This window comes from Buceros rhinoceros, unplaced genomic scaffold, assembly GCF_000710305.1.
Source record: "Buceros rhinoceros silvestris isolate BGI_N320 unplaced genomic scaffold, ASM71030v1 scaffold300, whole genome shotgun sequence".
In the NCBI taxonomy this organism is placed as follows: Eukaryota; Metazoa; Chordata; class Aves; order Bucerotiformes; family Bucerotidae; genus Buceros; species Buceros rhinoceros.
Window position 1 is genome coordinate 68,480 of NW_010389962.1, and position 19,470 is coordinate 87,949.

The 19,470-nt window shown below is 50.4% G+C and overlaps 2 protein-coding genes across 2 annotated transcripts in view; both read right to left on the reverse strand.

The window, feature by feature from the left end:
* Positions 1 to 2,583, reverse strand: part of COL20A1 (collagen, type XX, alpha 1) — a 42,372-nt gene extending 39,789 nt beyond the window's left edge. Inside the window, exons 1-2 of the mRNA XM_010135816.1 lie at positions 2,502 to 2,583; positions 35 to 145 (exon numbers count right to left, since the gene is read on the reverse strand). Of these exons, the coding sequence (XP_010134118.1) occupies positions 35 to 145; positions 2,502 to 2,574 (184 nt within the window). The 5' untranslated portion in view covers positions 2,575 to 2,583. The remainder of the gene's footprint in view (positions 1 to 34; positions 146 to 2,501) is intronic.
* A 5,532-nt stretch (positions 2,584 to 8,115) lies between these two features.
* Positions 8,116 to 19,470, reverse strand: part of LOC104493171 (DEP domain-containing mTOR-interacting protein-like) — a 15,451-nt gene continuing 4,096 nt past the window's right edge. The window contains exons 2-9 of the mRNA XM_010135806.1: positions 16,847 to 17,025; positions 13,864 to 13,987; positions 12,456 to 12,634; positions 11,689 to 11,874; positions 11,168 to 11,308; positions 10,780 to 10,850; positions 9,236 to 9,340; positions 8,116 to 8,315 (exon numbers count right to left, since the gene is read on the reverse strand). Of these exons, the coding sequence (XP_010134108.1) occupies positions 8,190 to 8,315; positions 9,236 to 9,340; positions 10,780 to 10,850; positions 11,168 to 11,308; positions 11,689 to 11,874; positions 12,456 to 12,634; positions 13,864 to 13,987; positions 16,847 to 17,025 (1,111 nt within the window). The 3' untranslated portion in view covers positions 8,116 to 8,189. The remainder of the gene's footprint in view (positions 8,316 to 9,235; positions 9,341 to 10,779; positions 10,851 to 11,167; positions 11,309 to 11,688; positions 11,875 to 12,455; positions 12,635 to 13,863; positions 13,988 to 16,846; positions 17,026 to 19,470) is intronic.

Sequence of the window (19,470 nt, forward strand, 5' to 3'; positions counted from 1 at the left end):
CGCTGGGTCTGACAACCAGCACATTAGCACATACCTGCCATGGGCTTTACCCGAACTTTGTAGCCATGGATGCTCCCTTCGGTCTCTTTCCATTTCATCTGGAGCCTATCTTCTGAAAGGACAGTGAGTTTCAGCCGGCCCGACCCTGGGGAGGAGGAGACATGTCCATGCTGTTACGGATGCAATTCCTCCCTGTGCACATGCACACACAAAACACCACATATTCCATCTCTTCTATGCACAGGGGAACAGTTGCAGCACAGGGGAAACCTTCGCCATCCCGTGCAAGTCCTCGTCATCTCGTGACACTGTACAGCAAGTCCTGCAGCCCCTCTGCACCGCTGCCTTGGGACCTACCACGAGTCCCTGCAAATCTGCACCCTCCGCTCTATGCAAAGAGGAGTTTCTCATGCGCTGGAATGCTCCTTCTTGTTTCAGTAAGTGTGTTTAGTGCAAACATCTGAAATGGGGGGGCAGGAGACAGATAAAAGGGTTCAGAGAGGCTCTTCAATAGGCTCGGGCTGCTGAGAAACACAGGAATTCCCCAGGTGATGGCTCCCATACTTCTGCAGAAAGATCATTTCAGAGGCAGCTCCAAGGACCAAACAGGTTTAGAAAGAAAGGGAACAAAAGAAGAAGAAAACAAGAAAGAAAACCTGATAAAGTGTAAATAACAGTTCCTGGCAGGACCATAACTCATGGGCACCAGCTGGTATCAGTTTGCTGCAGGGAGCAGCAAACTAAATGACAAATCCTGAGGAAAAATAATAATACCAGACAAGGAGGTATAAAGAAGAGCGAGCACATTGCCTTATCATCTCCAGATTTCACAGATATTCTTTAAACGCTGGCTAGATGTCTGAACTCATGTGTCACTCTTTGAACCAATGATTCCTTGGTAAAGCATAGCTATACTGTCACACAAATGTCACCAGATGAGAGTTTTTCACTTGGTTGGCTGTAGGATGGCGACTCAGCAGATTGATCTCTCACCCTGACGCGGTACCTACAGCTGCCCTGATTTGCTGTGAGTGAGCACATCCTTTGCCTGGGCACTATAAGCACCTGCACTCAAATCCCTCCCTCTCATTTGCAGTTGTTACCGATTTCTTTACTTATAAAAAAAGCCTGGGGTGACCCGAAGTGTCCGGCTCAGCCTGGCAAACTGTGTTGCACAGGACTGCTCAAGTCCCTAATCTGGTCTTGTTTGGTGTCCAGACATCTCCTGACATCTTTGCCGTGAGATCACAGCCCAGAAAAGCAGTGAGAGCTGGCAGTGGGGACACGCTTGTCTCAGCCCAACATCTGTGCCTTAACCTTTCCTCGCAGAGACTTCCTGCGGGCTGCCCAACAAGCAGATAACTATGTGGGGGAAACAAAGCCCAGATTCACATCTTGCTCCAGGCAAATTTGAAGGGGAAGAAACAAAGCATGGGCAAGAGGGGTGAGAGGCAAAATCAAACCCCAGCATCTTGCCTCAGAGAAATGGTTAAACATCATGGAACAATGAGGGGAATTCATGGTTAGATTAAACATGGAGCTGTCTTCTCTTGGCCAAGTGTGGTCCAACTCCTTGGCCATCGCTCTAGGAGCCTAGAAACTAAAAAGGCAAGAATGTCCCCAGCCGGCTCAGGAAGGACAGCATCCTCTAAAGCACCATTATGTGCTGGATGCAAATGAACCCCAAGGCCATGAAAGCTCCACTGTTTCCCTGCCCTGTGTTGGCTGTGCGCTATTTGATGCTGTAACCTTGCTCTCCAGCCGACCAAGAGTTAAGCCCAGACCTAACTGCAGGGGTGGAAGACACACAACATGGAGACAAGTCTGTCCAAACTCTGAAGAGCCATCACCTCTCTAGAAACCCTGGTGTTGACCACTTCCACAGGCAGTTCAAACATAATGTAAAGGTGGTTCCTCAACACCAGGAAGGCTGCAGTGAGGTTCAGTAGGTATTTTCTGGTCATTTATGGTTCTATGGGAGCACTCTGTGTTACTGGAGGAATGCAGCTCCTGTGCTTTCTTAGCCAGATGTTGCACCACGTACCACCACATACAACCAAAGCAATATTTTCAGAGGGCAGGACAGATGCAGTGACTAAGAGAAGTAACACCCTGCTTCCTGTTTCTCAAGCTCCATTTGCAGATCACATAAGCACCTTTCATTGCTTATGCAGGCTGAAATGCATCCCCAGTGTGAGGGAGCGGCACGTTGAGCCGCTGCCAGGGATGAGAACAGCCTTTGTAGGGTGGGGAGGGATGGAGACACTCTCCCCAAGTGGGCCCCCTGATCTCCCATTGCTCTTCATGTGTGGGAACACGTTTGGAGCTTCACCAACAGACACCAGAACAGAGCAGCCCCCTGAAATCCCTCTTGTGATTGGGAATGTCCCTCACGCGTGGTGCCACTGCCAGTGGGAAGGGCTTTGACAAGGGCTGGGCTAACCCGGGTGACAGCCAAACCCCAGAGAACTGCTCAGAGTAAGAGCAGGAGGGCTCCTTACCTTGTCCCACTCGTCCCCAGACATGGCTCAGCACAGGCAGGCAGGCAAAAAAGAAACAAGTGTGAATCAGCATGGTGAGCAGGACCTGCGAGAGGGCAAACAGCAGGATGGGGAAGGAAAGGTTACATTTCACTACATCAGAACCCAGGGGCTGTGCAGTCCTCAGTTAAGGGACCACAAGCTGAGATCTACAGCTCTGCACATCACTGACAGCTCTGAAAGGGCGGATGGAGAAGCACACATGAATTTTCCTGCAATTCTTATATATTACTTTATATCCTTGGTCTCTCCAATACCTCGGTGCCTTGGGCCAGTGCTACATCGTGGTAATACACCCGACAGGGAGTAGGCATTGACCTAGTCCTCCTCTCAGCCTGCTTGGTCCTGGAGATGGGCACTGCTCCCTTGGTAGGACCATCTCAACAGTGGTACAAGAGGTGCTGGCTCCTGCTCTGATCATGGAAATAAGCAACATTGGCCAAAACACTGGATTCCAGAACCACTTCTGGTTTAAATCACACAGTAGTTAATTCTGATTATCACACAGCACCTTCCTCCTGTCCCTGTAAGGCAGGCACTCATCAGCAGGGGAAAAGCATTTAGAGGAGCACTCCTGGGCAGAGCAGCTCCTCACACCACAGGTGTGATGACCTTGCAGTCGCTGGGATAACGCAATGATGCAGCAGGAGGGATACCACAGTCTTAGCTAAGTTTATGCCAACATTTTAGAAACAAGGGTTTAGTTCTTATTTTACAGTGGAGTTTCCGAGAAGTTACATTCAGGACTTGCTGGGATAGTCTTGCTTTAACTTGTTCGTCCGAACAGGCTGAAAACAGTCCGTTTGTAGGACTTACCTCTCCAGCATGGTCCAAGCTGGCCAGCTGAGGACAGCCAGCCTGCAGCTCATGGACCACGAGCGCCTTCAGTTAACTCTGCTGGCCTGGAGTTCAGGTTTACGCAGTTTGGGGCAGAAATGTTAGGTCAGCACAAAACCACCCTGATGGAACCTGTGCCTCCCCCTTGCCTCAGCCTCAATGTACCAGGTTTAAACCATACACTGTTGGCCTTTTGCAACGCATCGTTGGCATCTGTCATTTTTGTGCTGCACATCTCAGCCTTATTGCTTTTGGCAGAAGGTTTCCCCTGCTGCCTTCTGCAGCGACGTTTCGCTTCCACTCGTTTTGATGGACAGGTATTTAGAGGCTCCTGGCAAATGCCGATTTCCCTTCAAATATATCAGGTTTTTAATCATTTCAAGGAAAAATAAATGCTCATGTGAGTGACCCAGCTGTGATCTCCTGGGGTTTAAAACAGTACAAAACCACTCTAAGAATGGATGGAAAAACATGCAAGTTATAACAGGGAGATGTTAACCACCCTGGTCAGCCTGGAATGGTTTTTTTGGTGAGTGAAGATCAGGTTATGCAGAACAACTGCAGTGTAACTGAAGCCTAAGCCATGGGAAACACTTGCCTATGTTTTTTTCCAGCTCATACAATGAAGTCATTGCTTATAAAAAAACAGCAAACATTTTACAGGTGGGTTTCAGGAGTCTGGCTGTCACCTCAGGAAAAGCTCCTCCTTGGAATGGTGGAACACACACGGCTGGACGAGCTCTCTCTTCCCCACCCTGCAGAGCTCCCTCTCCGCAGGTTGCCTGCTGGAACCCAAGCCCATGGATCTCCGTGATCCCTTCCCATCCCTTTCTGCCCCTGCTGGTGCCACCATCCAGCCAGGCTGAGCTCTGCACCCAGGGGCAGAGGGGACCACAGTGACATCAGGCTGCTGGCGAGCCGGGAGCCTCCAGTTCGTTGGTGCCTCTCCCCCATTACTCGTCAAGGGAAGGAATTTGGAGACAGCAACACATGGAGCATGTGGTGGGTATTTCCGGGGCCTGGAAAATGGGGGGGACATGCACACACCACTTCCCTCCTGCCCCAGCCGTGTGCTCAGAGGGGATTTAGAGGTTAAAGCAGTGGGAGATCCCCATATCACTTTATTAAAAAAAAATTATATACAAAAAATCCCTACCACATGTTCAAACCAGCACAATGGTGACTGGGGGTTTGGGGACACTGCAAATTATTTCCACCCTCCACAGCCACAGTCTGGGGACAATTCCTCACCCCAGAGAACATCACTGCCTGCACAGAAGTGCTGGCCCAAGCGATGTCCCCTCATGGCCCGCTGACAGCCGGACACATGAGCAGTGCCCGAGACCAGCGCCCTGCCCACAGCAGCTGGTTGTGGGGAGTAAATCCATCCCACACCCCCGGAGGGCTTTGCTAGATAAAGAACTTCAGACAGACTAAAACAAAACCGCATTCATGACCCCCTTTCTCCTGGAAATCTCCCGTTCCTCTATTGAACAAAAAGTCTCCATTACCCCAGCACTGGTCTCACAGAGGTAAGGCAGGAGTTTCACTCCTGAGTTTGAGCCTTTGCTGCTCCCACAGCCCGGGCAGACTCAGGAACTCCGGCTCCACGCAGACCCCCACCACACCTCCAAGTGTGTGTCCACCCTGACAACAGCCATTGCTAACGAACTCTTCTGTCCTCTCTGGCACCAACTCCCATCAGGTTTTACACTATTAATCACAAAATAGAAGATAAAAAAACCCCAAACCACCAAGCAAAGCGCGTTTCTCACCACCATCACTCCAAAACAACTGCTAGAGCAGCCCTGGTAATATTTAGACCTGACCCAAAGCGAACATGAGTCTTGAAGCTACTTCACCGTGACAGAATGAGACCTGCCACCTCTGTGTAGCATCAGCAGCACTGCCCTGGCTCCACGAGAGCAAGAACCCTGCAGAAGTTCTGCCGATACCCTCACGCACCCCAGACCAACGCAGCCCCTCCTCAGCATCCCTGTGAACCGAGCCCCAAAGGGAACGAGCCACAGACCTCTGCAGAGCTTCCCTGGAGGCAGCCGGGAGGCGCAACGAATCCAGCTACATTCTTAAACGGTGGGAGAAGCAGCCCTGGCGCCTCATCCGCTCCTCGGGCACGATCGGAGATTTCAATTCCCAGACGTCAGGAGGGATAAGGAAGGGGAGGGAGAGCAGGGGGGAGAAGGATGGTGATTCCCCCCCACTTCCTCTCACCACGCAGTGGAGAGCACTGCTTGGCCCCCACAGCAGCTAAATAAAGCGAGGGACTGCTGCTATGAAAATCAGCGAACAGCTTTTAATAAAAACTAAATATAGAGCAACAAAACCCTCCGTATCTGTCCAGGAAGCTGCACGCTGTTCCTAGAGCGCAGCAACAAGTGGAGGCTCCCGCCCACTGTCAGAGCCCCAGCGATGAGGTCAGCCCAGCCCCACTCACAGCCCATGACATATTTTTGAAAGCCCAGCGTTTGCGCTGGGGGCAAATCGCATTTGTTCAAGGAAAGTCAGCGCATCTGTAAGCTTTGCAAGGCCAGAGGCTGAATCATGAGCTGGAGCTCGCCGGTGCTGCAGACTTCCCAGCTGCGGGATGCAGCCCTGACCTCCACCGGCATGTGGTCCCCAGCCCCAGGGAGAGCCAGGGAGAGCCGCCTAGCTCTGTGCCAGAGGTTCTTCAGAAAGATTTTGTCCTCATTGCTAGGAGTGGAACAACTGACCGCGGCATTTCTTATCCCAAGCGGAGGCCAGATTTCCAGCTGCATCACCAAGGGCCGTCAGCACCAGTCTCCCGTTGGGACAGAGCCACGAGAAACTGGCACTTGCTTTTCTCTAGGAAACACGGGCACCTTGGCAAGTGTCATCTCGGAGAGAAAAAAATCAGTAATAAAATCATAGTTTCAAAACACATGTGCACCCTAAATAATCATTTGGTAGCTCTGTAATCTAGTAAGTATTTAACAGCATCACAACGTAGAGGCCAAAGTCTAACCCCAAAAGGAATCCCTTAAGTCGTGTTAGGGCAAAACACGGAGTATTTGGTAGCCCGCGGAGAGCTGCCACTGCCCTACATGAAAATACCAGCAATCACCTCTTCGGCAGTTCCTGCTGGATTTCAGTCATTGCTCAGATTTGCTACAGTTTAAAATCGGGAGGCGGTGAGAAAGGGATGAGCACAGATCTCCTCCACTTCACTCTCAGGGACTTCAGAGGCAGAGCTAAAATTCATCCTCTGTTCATGTCAGAAAAATCTGGATCCGCTTCCAGAGCTCACATTCAGGTTGTGGCTTTCTGGCCCACCTTTCCCAAGGTGCTGTGGTCTCCTGGCTTTGACTTTAGTTCAAGCCCAGCACTCTAGGGCCACAACAGACACCAGAGCCCTGCCTGAACGGCAACAGAAACCGGGATTTAAAAAGAAAAAAGGCAGATGGATGCTGCTTTGCTGGTGCACTGAATGGCTAGAAATAACAGCTGGGAGCGTATCGACCAACGGCTCAGAAGACTGTCTGGTTTCACTTAGGGGCTGGAAGGACCCCAGTGGTTTATCAATGCAAACATCTTGTTTGGACCATGTTCCAGGAGCACTGTGCGCCAAGTAGTCCTGTAACCTCTGCAGCGGCACTGGGGGAGCAGATATCCCATCGTACCACGGGAGAAAGAGCAGCCAGCAGTGATGCAATACCTAATGCACAGCTGACACCGGATTCTCCAAGCAAGTCAGCTCCCACTTGAACACAAATCAAAACGACTGTTTGTTTGGTTTGGGGATGTTTGGGGTTTTTAAAGACCAGGTTGGTGGCCAGAAGAGCTGCACCGAGGGAGCTGCCCTCAGCAGGAGTGCTGGAAACCATCCTACTGCAGGCACAGCATCGCAGGCTGGTCACAGGCAGGATGCTCCGCGAACTGGAAAGCAGGAAACCTCCCCAGATTGTTGTCAGTACCGGTTATTCTACATTTAGTCCACTCAAGGTAGTCTGCACAGGAATACTTGGCGCTGCCTGCAAATGCAGCAGGCCCAGAGCAGTGGGATTTTGGTGTCTTTCACTCATTTCCGTACCCTTCCAGAGTCAAACTCAGACTATGACACATTGCCTCCTGGGCAGACACTGTTCAGGGTCTCTCCTTTCTCCCACTGCTTGGTAGCAGCCTATGTCGCGTGGGACCTCAGCCTGGCTCCACGCCGAGGTGAAGCTGGTAAATGAATTTTAGCATTCTTAGGGGGTGGGGGCACGACAAGCACAATCACGAAAGTCTCTGTGTCTCACCTTGTCAAGGAGCAACCAGTCCTGGCTGTGAGCGTGGAGAGTAGCAGGAGCCCTAGACTCTCTCCACGGAAGCATACAGCACCAAATTCATTTCCTTATTTTCCTGCAGAGCCGATGGCACGGCTGGCCGGGCCAGCCGGAGAGCACTCCGTGTTCTCCACGGGCTGCACAGACGACACAGGAGTTCAGATGTACTCACCTGCTTGGTATCCAACTTCTTGCTGCTTACCAGCTCGTACCACCTGCCTTGCAGCGTGGCTGGGTGAATGGCTTGTTCTAAGGCTTGGTTTCACGATGTGCTGAATACTCGCACTAGCATTTAGAAGAGCTCAGACCCTCTCAAGCTCAGGCAGAGCCAAACATTTCAACATCAAAATCCGAGACTTGTCCATTAGAATGTGTTTATTTGAAAATATATTAAAATGCCTGGCTAACACCTCACAGTGACTGGTCAAGTTGGCCCCTCCCCACAGTCCATCCGTGCTTAGTGGAGTGTCCTGCCTTTCCAAACAGCGGTGGGATGAGACTGCTTCGCTCACTCAATGGCTTCCATGATTTCCATCACGAGTGTTCGCGGGCCCGTCATGATGAGGCTGCTGATGGTCTGATAGTCCAGATGCAAAACGTACATCCCATTCACTGAGAAAACAAACTGGCACACCTGCAAGGAGAGGAAGGGCCGGTTACCTTCAGCCCATGTCTTCACAGCAACTTCTGCCCGTGACTGACTAGCGCCAGAGGCTGCCGCGCACGTAACGTGCTACTAAACGCTGCAAACCCTGAAGCGTTCCCACTCCATCACCTACACTAATAATCACTGTGCTACAATCACTGTATCATAAAAAAGGGACCGAAGGGATTTCGACTGTGAGCTAAAAGAGAGAAAAAAAGACTCATTTATGAGCAGTGGTTCATTTCACAGATGGAAATGAGGCACAACATTAACATCTCGCCATTCGGTAGCAAATGAGATTAGGTAAGGAATTAACTGGGCTCTTGAGTAAATGAAACAAATTCATCCATCCCCTTCCAAGCCTGCCCGAAGCAAACAAGGAGTCACACTGCCTCTGAAGAATCCCATTACCTCAAACATCCACGTGAATTCAGACTTACATCAGCTTGTAGAATTTACTCCCTCACTGCCGAGGTTTTTATAGAGAACTGTGAAATTCAGCATTTCTTTCATTCATGCCTAAAACTCTTCACTCAAAACCCATCCATGCCTGGGTCCAAAATGAGTTTCAAGACCTTCAGTTTATATCAGCTGAGCTGGAAATACTGGAAGTTACTCGATGAATCAAATCAAGGCACACCTTGGTTTTGGCAGAGTTTCTGCAGCTGTAGCTGCCCACAGCCCCTGCGCTGCCCTGGCAAAATCCTCCACCGCGCAGCCACACAGCTGCACTTTGCCTTCCAAGAGCATCTTCCCCTCTGCCTCTCCCAGCACCACGAGAGCTCCATGTCCCGACTCCATCGGACTGATCTCCACTGCAGCAGGTGGGATTATCACAGAGGGTGTGTTCAGCCCAAAAAGCTCAAGCAGAACATAAGTCCTGTTAAGTCACCATGAGTAAAATGTACCTTCATCCCTGCAGCAGCAGCTGGTCCTCCTGGGTCCACTGCCTGGATGTGGCAAGGTCTTCCTCCTCGGACCACAAACCCCCAGCCCACTGCATCCCCCACAATCTACAAACAGAACAAAAGGGTTTTAAAAACCAAAGAATGGGCTGGCTGGGGGAGATGCAACAGCTCCTAGCGGGATGGAGAGCTCTGCTCATGGTCCTAGGCTGTCATGGTTGGGAGAAAGAGGGCTGTGCACCAAGGGAGAAGCAGAACCACAGATTAATGGCTCCCTGTAAAGCTGTTTTCTCATTAATATTCCTGCCAGCAAGTGCAGAAGAGAGAAGCACAGGCAGTATGAAGTTGAACTGCAAGGCATGCACCCAAAGCACGATGAGAACATTTCCAGAGCACACACACGGTGCCTTTTCCTTGGCACAGGAGAGTGTTTCCAGGGCGGAAGTCGCCTCTCTTAACATTTCCCACTCTGATCTCAGGCTGTCAGAGCTGTTTGCTGTTTATATCATGTCTGTCTGATGTGACTAAAAGAGAAAAGGAATTCCCAAAGGACTTTGCACATCACCCATATAAATAAATTACAGCAACTGCCCAGCTAAGCAGAAGGAAATGAGCCATGAAAGGCCCAGGCTGGCAGAGTTGAAGGGCAGGGCAAGAACATTCAGGAGGAGAACGAACGGCATGTCCTCATACATGCCACACTAGTCATCAGCTTTACGTTTCTTGCTCTTTCCCACCAATTCTTGCAGCACAGTTTATTTGGGAACCTGACCCACGGCTCCTCTGTAACCCCACTTTGTCAAACCAGCATGGCAAGAGAGCCCTCACACTTCCTAAACTGGCCATGGTGAGTTTCCTCCTCTCCAAAGCGGGCAGGAAAGGGCCAAGAAGTTTTACACTAAAATGAACAAGCAGAATCTGCAGGGCAGGAACTGTCTTGAAACTTTCACACCCAGCTCCCATCAGGCCCGCCTTGAGTAGTCCTACAGCTTTAGAAAAAATTAGAAAAGCAAAAGCCCAAAGCTCGGGATGTCTGCAGCACCCTGGAGATTCTGCAGCGTGTTATTTTGCCCATGAACACAGCCCACCCTAAGAAGGGCCAGAGAGGTCCTCAGCTACTCCCCACTCAGTGCTGCTCCATCTGATGCTGGTGGATCACACCAACCTATCTGATGTGCAATGGGAACCTGAAAGATGCATAAACCCTGCATGAAGGTGACACAGGTGACAGAGGATGAGTGTCAACTGAAGTGTGATAGTTCTGAGGAGCTGGATAAAACCTCAGTTAGAGTCTCCTCATCCAGAAAACATTCGCTTTCCTGATCTGCCCCTTTAACACACATTAAACTAAAGGAGAAGCCACGCACATTTTCACCCACAGGAACATCTGCAGGCATCGACCCACCGAGGCTCTCCGAGAGCCGTGCTGATGTGACACGCAATCGAAGTTTCAACATGCAGAGGTCAGACAGACAGCAAGTTCTCAAAGAGCAGGCGCAGGGCGTGATACTGTTGGGTTAGCAATGCCACCCGCTCCGGCCACTTACAGTCAGTGTTTTCTTGATGTAGGGGGCCCCAGGGGACAGGAGCTCTTCATTGGTGACGGGTCTCTTTAACACTAGAGCGGAAGGTGACAGATCCTATCAGAATCAAGGGTTTCATACAGCAAAGTGCATAACGAGGCAGCCTGGGGAGTGCCATGGGCTGGAGAACAGATGTTAGAACCAGCACACAGAAACCTTTGCATCCATCTCAATGGTTTTCAAAACACTTGCACAACTTTTCAAACCAAGACTCAGGGGCGAGGCTGACCCTCTCCCCTTGCAAGTCACCGAGCTGACGGTGAATGGATTTGGACCTGAGGTTCGAGCTGGCCCGTACCCTAAAGGAACAGACGTGTCCCGTGTAACAACAAGGCAATGCAGAAGCCCAGACCTGATTTGGGGTTGCACTCAGCCACAGGAGGGAACACCAGCGCAGGAGTAGTGCTGAAGTAGGGGTTGGCGTTTCCAGCAAGGGAAGTGATGCTGCTCCTTCGAACCGCTGAGACAACTTTGATCTCCTTGTTGGTTTGGACTGAAAGAGGCAGAAACAACAATTACCCAAGAAAGGAACAGAGTGGTTTAAAACAACGAGCTTCCCCCACCAGCCTGACCCACATCAGAAAGGTAAGCGTGCACTGAAGGTGGCATTTGAGCTTAGAAAGAACAAACTAGCTTCAAAGAAAGATCAAGAGCTGAGTGGATGGTAAGTTGAGTTATTATCCTGGGATGGGGAGCTGTGATAGAGACTGTCGCTTCAGTATGCCATCCACCACAAACCAGTGGGATGGGTGGTCACTTCATGGGGTGCCTGGAGGAACACCCTAAGCCCTGCTGCAGCAACACCCTCAGCTCTGGGGTACTCCAGTAACATAATTCTTGCTTTCACACCCCTCCACAAGCACATCCAGTTACCAGAGAGAAAGCTGGTACTGCCTGGGTCCGGGTTGAGCTTGCGAAGACAGAAGGGGCTGTCTGGGCTCTCGGAGAGGGCACGGGAAGAGTTCTCATTGAGTAACTCTGTGAGACGACGCCTCCGTCGGAAGTTGATCCAGAACTGGTAGAGGACGTCACTGTCAAAGAAGTGATGCCTATTGGAGACTAGGAGAGAACAGGGGAGGAGGGAGAGGCCGAGGGGGTGCAAAAAACATATAGTAAGCACACTGAGGGACCTGGATGAATAGCTTCTAATGCCTCTGTGTTCTGCTGGAGTTTCTCTGACTGTTTGAGGATGTTGCCTGAGGGGAAGGAGGAACAGCTGAGTCGCAGCCCTCCACCTGCTCCTGTCCCAAGACACTCAGAGGACTCCCTGCCTTCTGAATTGGAAGTTTAATTCCTGCAGATGGTCATGATCTCCAGCCAAGCGGAGCTGGACATTACACCCTCACAACCCAGCCCTCCAAACCCAGGGGTGCATCCCAGTCCTGCAGCCGGAGGCTTTGAAGAATTGAAGAGCAATAGCTCAGATTTCAACTCAAAGCCTTTGTGGGTGGTGGAAGATTGCTCCGATTTCAAAGGTCACTGGTTCCAAACATAGAACTAAAAGGCCCCTTTGCCATCTCCAAGTGGGCACTTGACCAGCACTTGTTGCCTGACATGAATGGGGATTTGTTCCTAGCACAGCCTTGACAACTGCACTCATCTCTTGCTTTCCACCCCAGCTCCAGCCGACCCTTGCTCACCATGCTGAATGATCCCATGCTCCAGCAGCGCCTGTCCCAGCTCCACCGCTTCCTTTCGGTTCTCAGCTTCTCCCTCCTGAATGAGCCAGTCAATCATCTCACAGCCCAGGAAAGTCCTCTGGTACTTCACCGAGTTCTCCTCTCTCACCTTCAGAATTGACTCATCCATGCCCACCAGCCTGGCACAGACGTGGGACAAGGCTCCTGTGATGCTCTCCAGCCCTGCCACCCCGCCGGGAGCTGCAGCCAGCCAAAGCAAGGCCAAGAGAAGCAGCAGGCAAAGCTTTACAGCCAAAACATTGGTACCTGGGAGCAGTGGGAGGGGAGGGAAAAATGCAGAGCTGCAGCCAGGCAGCTTGGTAAATCTTCATCACAGCAGAGGAAGCAGCTTCAGCAGAAACAGTTCAGCTGCAACTTCATCTGAAGACTGCAGCGAAAGCGAAGCAAGCACACAACACACGGCAGATAGTCCAAACTGATGGAAAGATGTTTCAGTAAAGACTTGTTGAGACCGCAGCATCTGCAAGAGCTAAATCCAGCGTCTCCACCAGAGGGTGCAGCGGGCTCGGCCGTGGGATGCGCCGGATGCTCTCCCCGGTCCCTGCTGCAAAGCGCAGCACGAGGGATGCGCATCTGCCAGAGGGTCACCGAGATCCCCGAGATCACCCGCCCGGTGAAGGACTTTTCCCTCAGTGCCCGTTTGTGAATCTTACTGCCAGGGTCGGAGGATGGAGAAGATTTGAAGCTCTTTTAAAGATCACAGGTCCAGAGCGTGGCCTGTGGCTGAACCCAAGCTAACAAAAGGACTCCTGAGGTATCTGGGGCAATGGCTTAGATTTAGAGCCAGAAACAATCAATGCAAAGAAAATTAAACACTTGGAGATGGAGTTTTCCTCACTGCCTGAGAATCATTTTTCCATTACAAATTTTGTAAATACGCTAAGCCAGGAGCGGAAATTCAGGCCCCTGAGGGCCCTGAAGACCCACTACCCTTCTGATTTTGGTGGGACATAAGCCCTAGTAGTGCTGGTGAAAGCAGCTCACCCAGGGAGGCTGGAGGGTGCTGGCAATGGCCAATGGACCTGCCCACCCCAGGAACACTCAAACTGCTTCCCCCTAGAGCTTCCCCATACCAGATCCCAACACCTGCACTTGGGTTGGAGCCCTTGAAAGCATCGTCGAGTTCCAAGTACAGCTCCTGTCCCAGCCCCAGTGAGGCCGGCTGTCCTGCTGTTGTGACCAGGCTCAGGAATCAGCACGTCCCATCAGCACAGCATGGGGCACAGGGAAGGACGAGAAAAGCTGTAGCCACAGCTCCCGTCGTGGAGCATCGGCAGCAAGCGCAGCCAGCAGCCAGCTCCCAACACCCCTCGCTGAGGGTTGCTTTGCAGGGGAAGGACTCACGTACTTCTCATAAAGACTCTGCCCTCTCATGAACACCTTCACGTCCTTACTGAGGGGGAAGGTCCCGTCGTCCTTGCGGAAGCGGTACAGCAGCTTGGCGTCCTTGTAGTCCGAGTGCTCGTCGCAGACTGGAAGGAGTTCAGAGCAGGGAGGTCAGTGCTGCGGGCGGCCGTCAGTCCGCACGGGGCACACAGAGCTCCCCAGAGCACAGACTCAGCGGGGTGTTATCTCCAGGTTACAAGCGATGGGGGCTGCGATGTCCTTCTCTGTGCCCCTCATACCGTGCAGCAACCAGCATCTGAGCCTCTGGACCCCAGAGTAGGTGCTGACAGATGCTGGTGGGAGAGGCCAGTCCCGCTGAACAGCCCTTGGGAAAGGTCGAGTCTAAAATGTTCATTACAACAAACTGGGAAGTTCTTCGGTTTGTTTGGCTCTTTGTTTGTTTTTTATTGTTATTATTTTCATGGGGGTTTTTTGTTTTTTTAATTTAAATGTTGACGTTTTGGTTTAGACTAAACTAAAACAAACAGAATTGTCTCAACCAGCTTTTTTTAGAAAGGTACCACCACATGTAAGTACACTTGGAGGACAGGAGGGAAAAACCTCCATACTGCATCCAAAACCCCATAAAACCACTCTGTCCCTGTCAAAAGCACTTGCAAGCTAAATTATATAACGACACCAACTTTTCCACACCATTTTGTGCCAATGCTGCCCAATTCATTTGCACAGCAAACTGGTCTCAAGTGAGAAATTCTTCTTCAAAGTTCAGTGCATCCAACCGGGATAGTCGAACTTGTATGAAAAACCTCAGTTTCACCTTGGGACTGAGCACACCTCCCGTATAAGCACAACTTTTCAGTGCACGCAACATTTAGCAGGTAAATATTTGGGATACAGGTGTGAGATAAATGTGCCTGCAACTGATTCCTAGACTACAAGGCAAAAAAAAAAAAACCAAAAAACCAAAAAAAACACAACAAACCACACACAAAAAAAAACCCTGCAAAAAAATTCAGTCCAAAAAAATCAATGGTCCTGCAACTGATTCCTAGACTACAAGGCAAAAAAAAAAAAAAACCAAAAAACCAAAAAAACCACAACAAACCACACACAAAAAAAAACCCTGCAAAAAAATTCAGTCCAAAAAAATCTCAGCCCAGCTCTCAAAGCAGCCAGCCTGCCCTTTCCAGGTCCACGCATCTGGAGCAAGAAGGAGAAACTTCTGGTCTTGAGTTCATCATTCCTCCTGAGCAGCTGGATTGGAGTGAAACCAGGACACTAAAGCTCACAGTTCACCAAGCAAGAGGGCAGGTCGTAAAGGACATTTTAAAAGGTGAAAGTCTGCCTCTTTACTCCCAGGAGCAACCACTGAGTTGCCATCACTTCCAGAGATTGAATATAAACCCTTACAGGACTGAGCCCACAGAAAACCAAAGCACGTGTGCTACTTGAAGACCAATTTCCAGTGCTTGGAGCATGTAATAGACAAAAAGCTCAAAGCACATCAGACCCTTAAGAGGCAGCACAGACAATGACCTTCCTGAGGTAATTATCGTCTGCTGGATCCCAGCGGAGAACAGGGCAAACAGTTTAGACAGCCAATTGCAAAGCACTTCGCACAGGGCTGCGGTGAGCAGCCAGCCCCCTTTCAAAGGGCTAACAAAAATGAATGGTCGTAAGGCGAGTTGGAAAGTCAACTCCTACGTCCTGCCAGGAACCTCCACAGGAGCAGGAGGGATGCGGCCGCAATAAGCAGTCGAACAGCCCTGGTATCCAGAGCCGCACAGATCTCATTAACAAATGGATTTGTCTGAAACTGTTGGGCCAAGAGATGGAAAAATAATCAGGTTTAATTGTTAATGGTTAACTGAGAACCCACAGCTCCAGCTTTATGCTTTTGTGATAAAGCACAGCAGCGGGGTTTATTTTTACTCAAGGCAGCTTAATGTGAAGGGCATGAACCTCAGCCAGTGGCAGATGGCAATAGCGAGCGTTTGCATCGCAGGGGTCTGAGGCAGCTATTTGTGGACCCTGGAGGAGGGGTGGGGAGAGAGGGTTGGGTTTGGCATGGCTGTCATCTACTTCGCTCTCCTCAGCTTCGTCCTCCTGTGACAAACTACCCCCCAGCTCCAGGGTACCAGAGCTCGTGTCCCGAAGACTTGGAAACACAAGAGCTCAGCCAAGTCAGCGGCTCAGCCACCCCCTCCCCACCCAGGGGAGTGGACTCCCAGGCCTGTTTGTCAGGACTTTTGTTCCTGATTGGCCCTGAAAATCACACAGAGAGAAACAGCTCATCACTAGTATAAAGCACCATTTCCCGTTGTTATATCAGGACCAAGGGCTGGACCTTGGGATTGCTCTGCAGCTCAGGGACAGCCGCAGACCACAGTACACGACCCGAGCTTCCAAAACTGCAGAAAGTTCCAAATAACTCTTTAAAAGAACAAAGCCTGAATACTAAGAGCTGGGCTTGAGCACCAAGCTGCTTCCCCCCGCCCTGCCTCCTTTCTGCCTTTTTTCTTTTTTTAATTTCTTTTTCTTTTCAAAGGTTCCATGAATAAGCCTTGGAAATGGCATCACACACTTAACTCCCAAAGGAGGCATCCCTACAGGGTCCTCCAGCCTCAGGGTTACCAGATGACTTTTGGCTTTGAGTGGTGTTGACTCCACACTCCTACTTGTCCCACCCCAGCATGGATGGGGAAACGGAGGAACGCTGGGCTCTTGTGGTAAAACATGAACTTTCCTGCAGATGTGAAACACATGAAGCACATCCCGCAAAACAATGCGGCTTCACACAGACTCAACCCCACACAGCCTCATGCCTGCCCATCATCTCCCAGCTACTCCAGGAGCCCCCACCCACAGGAGGGTCATGAACAAGGAGCCCTGACCATATCCGGGGCTGATGGGACACACAGAGTGACCAGACACACGCCCACGTCCCTGGGGAGGCTCAGCGAGCAGCGCAGAAACCCACACACCGTGATGGATGATGTAATGGTCCATTAGCTTCTGCATGAGGCGGATGCCCGTCTCTCGGTCTGGTGCTTCTTTGTGGTCGATCAGCCAGTCTGTGAGCTCCTTCGCCACGAAGCAGTTTGGGTATGTTCGGAGGTGGTAACGTCTGTCTTTAATGAGCTTCCCATCGTGGAGGCGAAGCCTAGAGAGAAAGAAGCCACTGAGCGTAGCTGGTGCCACAGGGGAATGTGGGTCTAACGGCCCAGCCTGGAGAAACCACTGATGATCTTGGCTTTTGCCAAGCACCAAGTGACTGACAAAGTCAACCAATCCTCTTGGCTTTGCAAGGCTGCATCAGCCAATCCTCAGGAGCCTCTTCACCATCGCTGTCTCTCCTCCTATCGCTACCCAGGCTATGTAATTTCCTGCACCAGACTTAATCTGAACCACATGTGTCTTTTTGTTCTAAACAAGCCTCTAAAAGATACCCAGCCACTCACTGGAGCTTGTGAAGGAAGGTCAAAACACAGGAAAAAATAACAGTACACACATCTGTCATCTCGGCACAGTTCTGTGTCCAGCTCTCCTTCCCCATAACCATGAAAGCAGGAACGAAGCTGCCCCCAGGACAAAGCCTGAGTCACGCTCGGGGTGTGAGCAGTAACGGGAGCCCTCGTCTCCTCTGCCTGCTCTGAGAGAGGAGTGCCAGGCAGATCCCAGGCGCTACTACTATGACACAGCACGGCGGGCAGCAGTCCTGGTATCCTCTGGTTCAAACTGGGACTGACTGGGACGGGGTTTATCAGAACAAGCATCCTATCTCAAAACCGCTGATGTTGAGGCTTGTCTGTGACTCCAATGGAAAGATATGTATGAGTGAAGGTTACTCAGGTGAGTACGGCTTTGACTTTTAAAAGGGCCTTAACAACCGAGCAAGCCACGAGGCACAGAGATCTTCTGTGTCCGCGCCAAAGCCAGCCCAGCCTGGCAGATCTGTCCAGCCCAGCAGCCCCGTTCTGCCCTGTAGCCACGACTGTTCCCAAAATACTGACCCTGGAAAATGCCCAGTGCATGAAGCAGGCTCAGAGGGGGGATGTTTAATTAATATCTCCTCCGTGAGTCCAGGATGTTCCTCGTTTTAAATTATTCATTTCAGTTCACAGTTTTGCTCCGGGCCAGTAGATTTTACAGAGGGGTTAGTCACTGCAGCCTTTCCTTATTTAACGCCTTCCGTTCTTTTGTTCTGTTTGAAGAAGTTTCGCGTACACCACATTGTGTTGGACAACACTTCCAGGCACCTTATATGAAGTTTTAAACACCCTAAAAATCTTTCAGGTAATAACAGATTACCTTGTGTTGTAGGTTTTACAGATACGGTCTCCAAAGTCGTACCGTAAGAACTTCTGTCGAATGAGGATTTAGTAATTGATTGATGTAATTAACGCCCAGGCTACTGTGAGTCAACATAACTTTGTATGTTTTCAGACCTTCCAGGTAATGAAAAAACTAAACCAAAGATCCACGTGGAACCAGCTCCCGCCCATGCCTTCGAGTGGCCTCCCTCCAAGAGCGAAGCCTGTATTCAGTATTTCACCCTCTCTGCCTGGAAGATTCACTCCACAAGCGACCAGCAGTCACCCCACACATGGATTTTTCCCGAACAGAACAGCCCACCCTGCAACAGCCGTTTTTGAACTTTTTCCTGTATTTCACAGAATTCTGTCAGAAGGCAATTGGCTCCAGGCAGCAGCAACTACAAACTGCGGCTCCCCACGCCGACATCCCCCCGCTGCGGCAGGAGACACAGCCAGTTTTACACGCTGTCTTCCCTTTGTCATCGGGAAGCGGGATGCCGCTTCAGCAGCGTGTTTGGTAGAGATAAGAAATGTTCAACCAAGAGCACTCCACCGCTATCGAGAGTCTGCAGGAGCCTGCAAAGACCAAATATACACACACACACATCTTCACCCACAATAACACAGAGATCAGAATCACACAAGGCCTGAAGAGAAACTGCTTGGGCAAATATTATTTCCCCTATAGGTGGGGTTTTTATCTTTCAGAATACTGCAGAAAAATGCCAAAAGGAAAGAAAAAAGAATTTCAGCACACAATACACTGAAAACTAGAATTTAGAAACCACACCTATTCTGAAACTATTCTATTGGGAACAATGGCCAGGAAGGAAGTAAGTGGTATTTAAGCACCTCTGGAGCAGCATCGTGGTCCTTCATGGGCTGTTTTAAGTTCATGAGGAGTCTGCCCTCTTGCCTGCAGACCCAGAGCAGCAGAAGATGCACAGCGGGAGTGTCCCTATGGGCTTTTCCCTTTCCTCTTGTTTACTGTTACACCAACTAAGAGGAGGCAAGTTTTGTCCTTCAGACACAGAAGGACGTAACACCAACTGCACCTTCGAACGGCTCAGCCAACACCCTCTATAAACCAGACCACGGGCGATGTTGCAAAAACAAAGCCAGTGAAACTCTGAGTGGTTTATAATCACGTTTCCAGATTAAAAAATTAAGAAACGTTGTATAATGCAATGTTACGAGTTTTCTAGATGCCAAAACCTACCCCACATACATATTACCTTTTCAACAGGAAAAAGTACAGGCAGAACAAGACAAGGATAAAATTACTGCTGGAA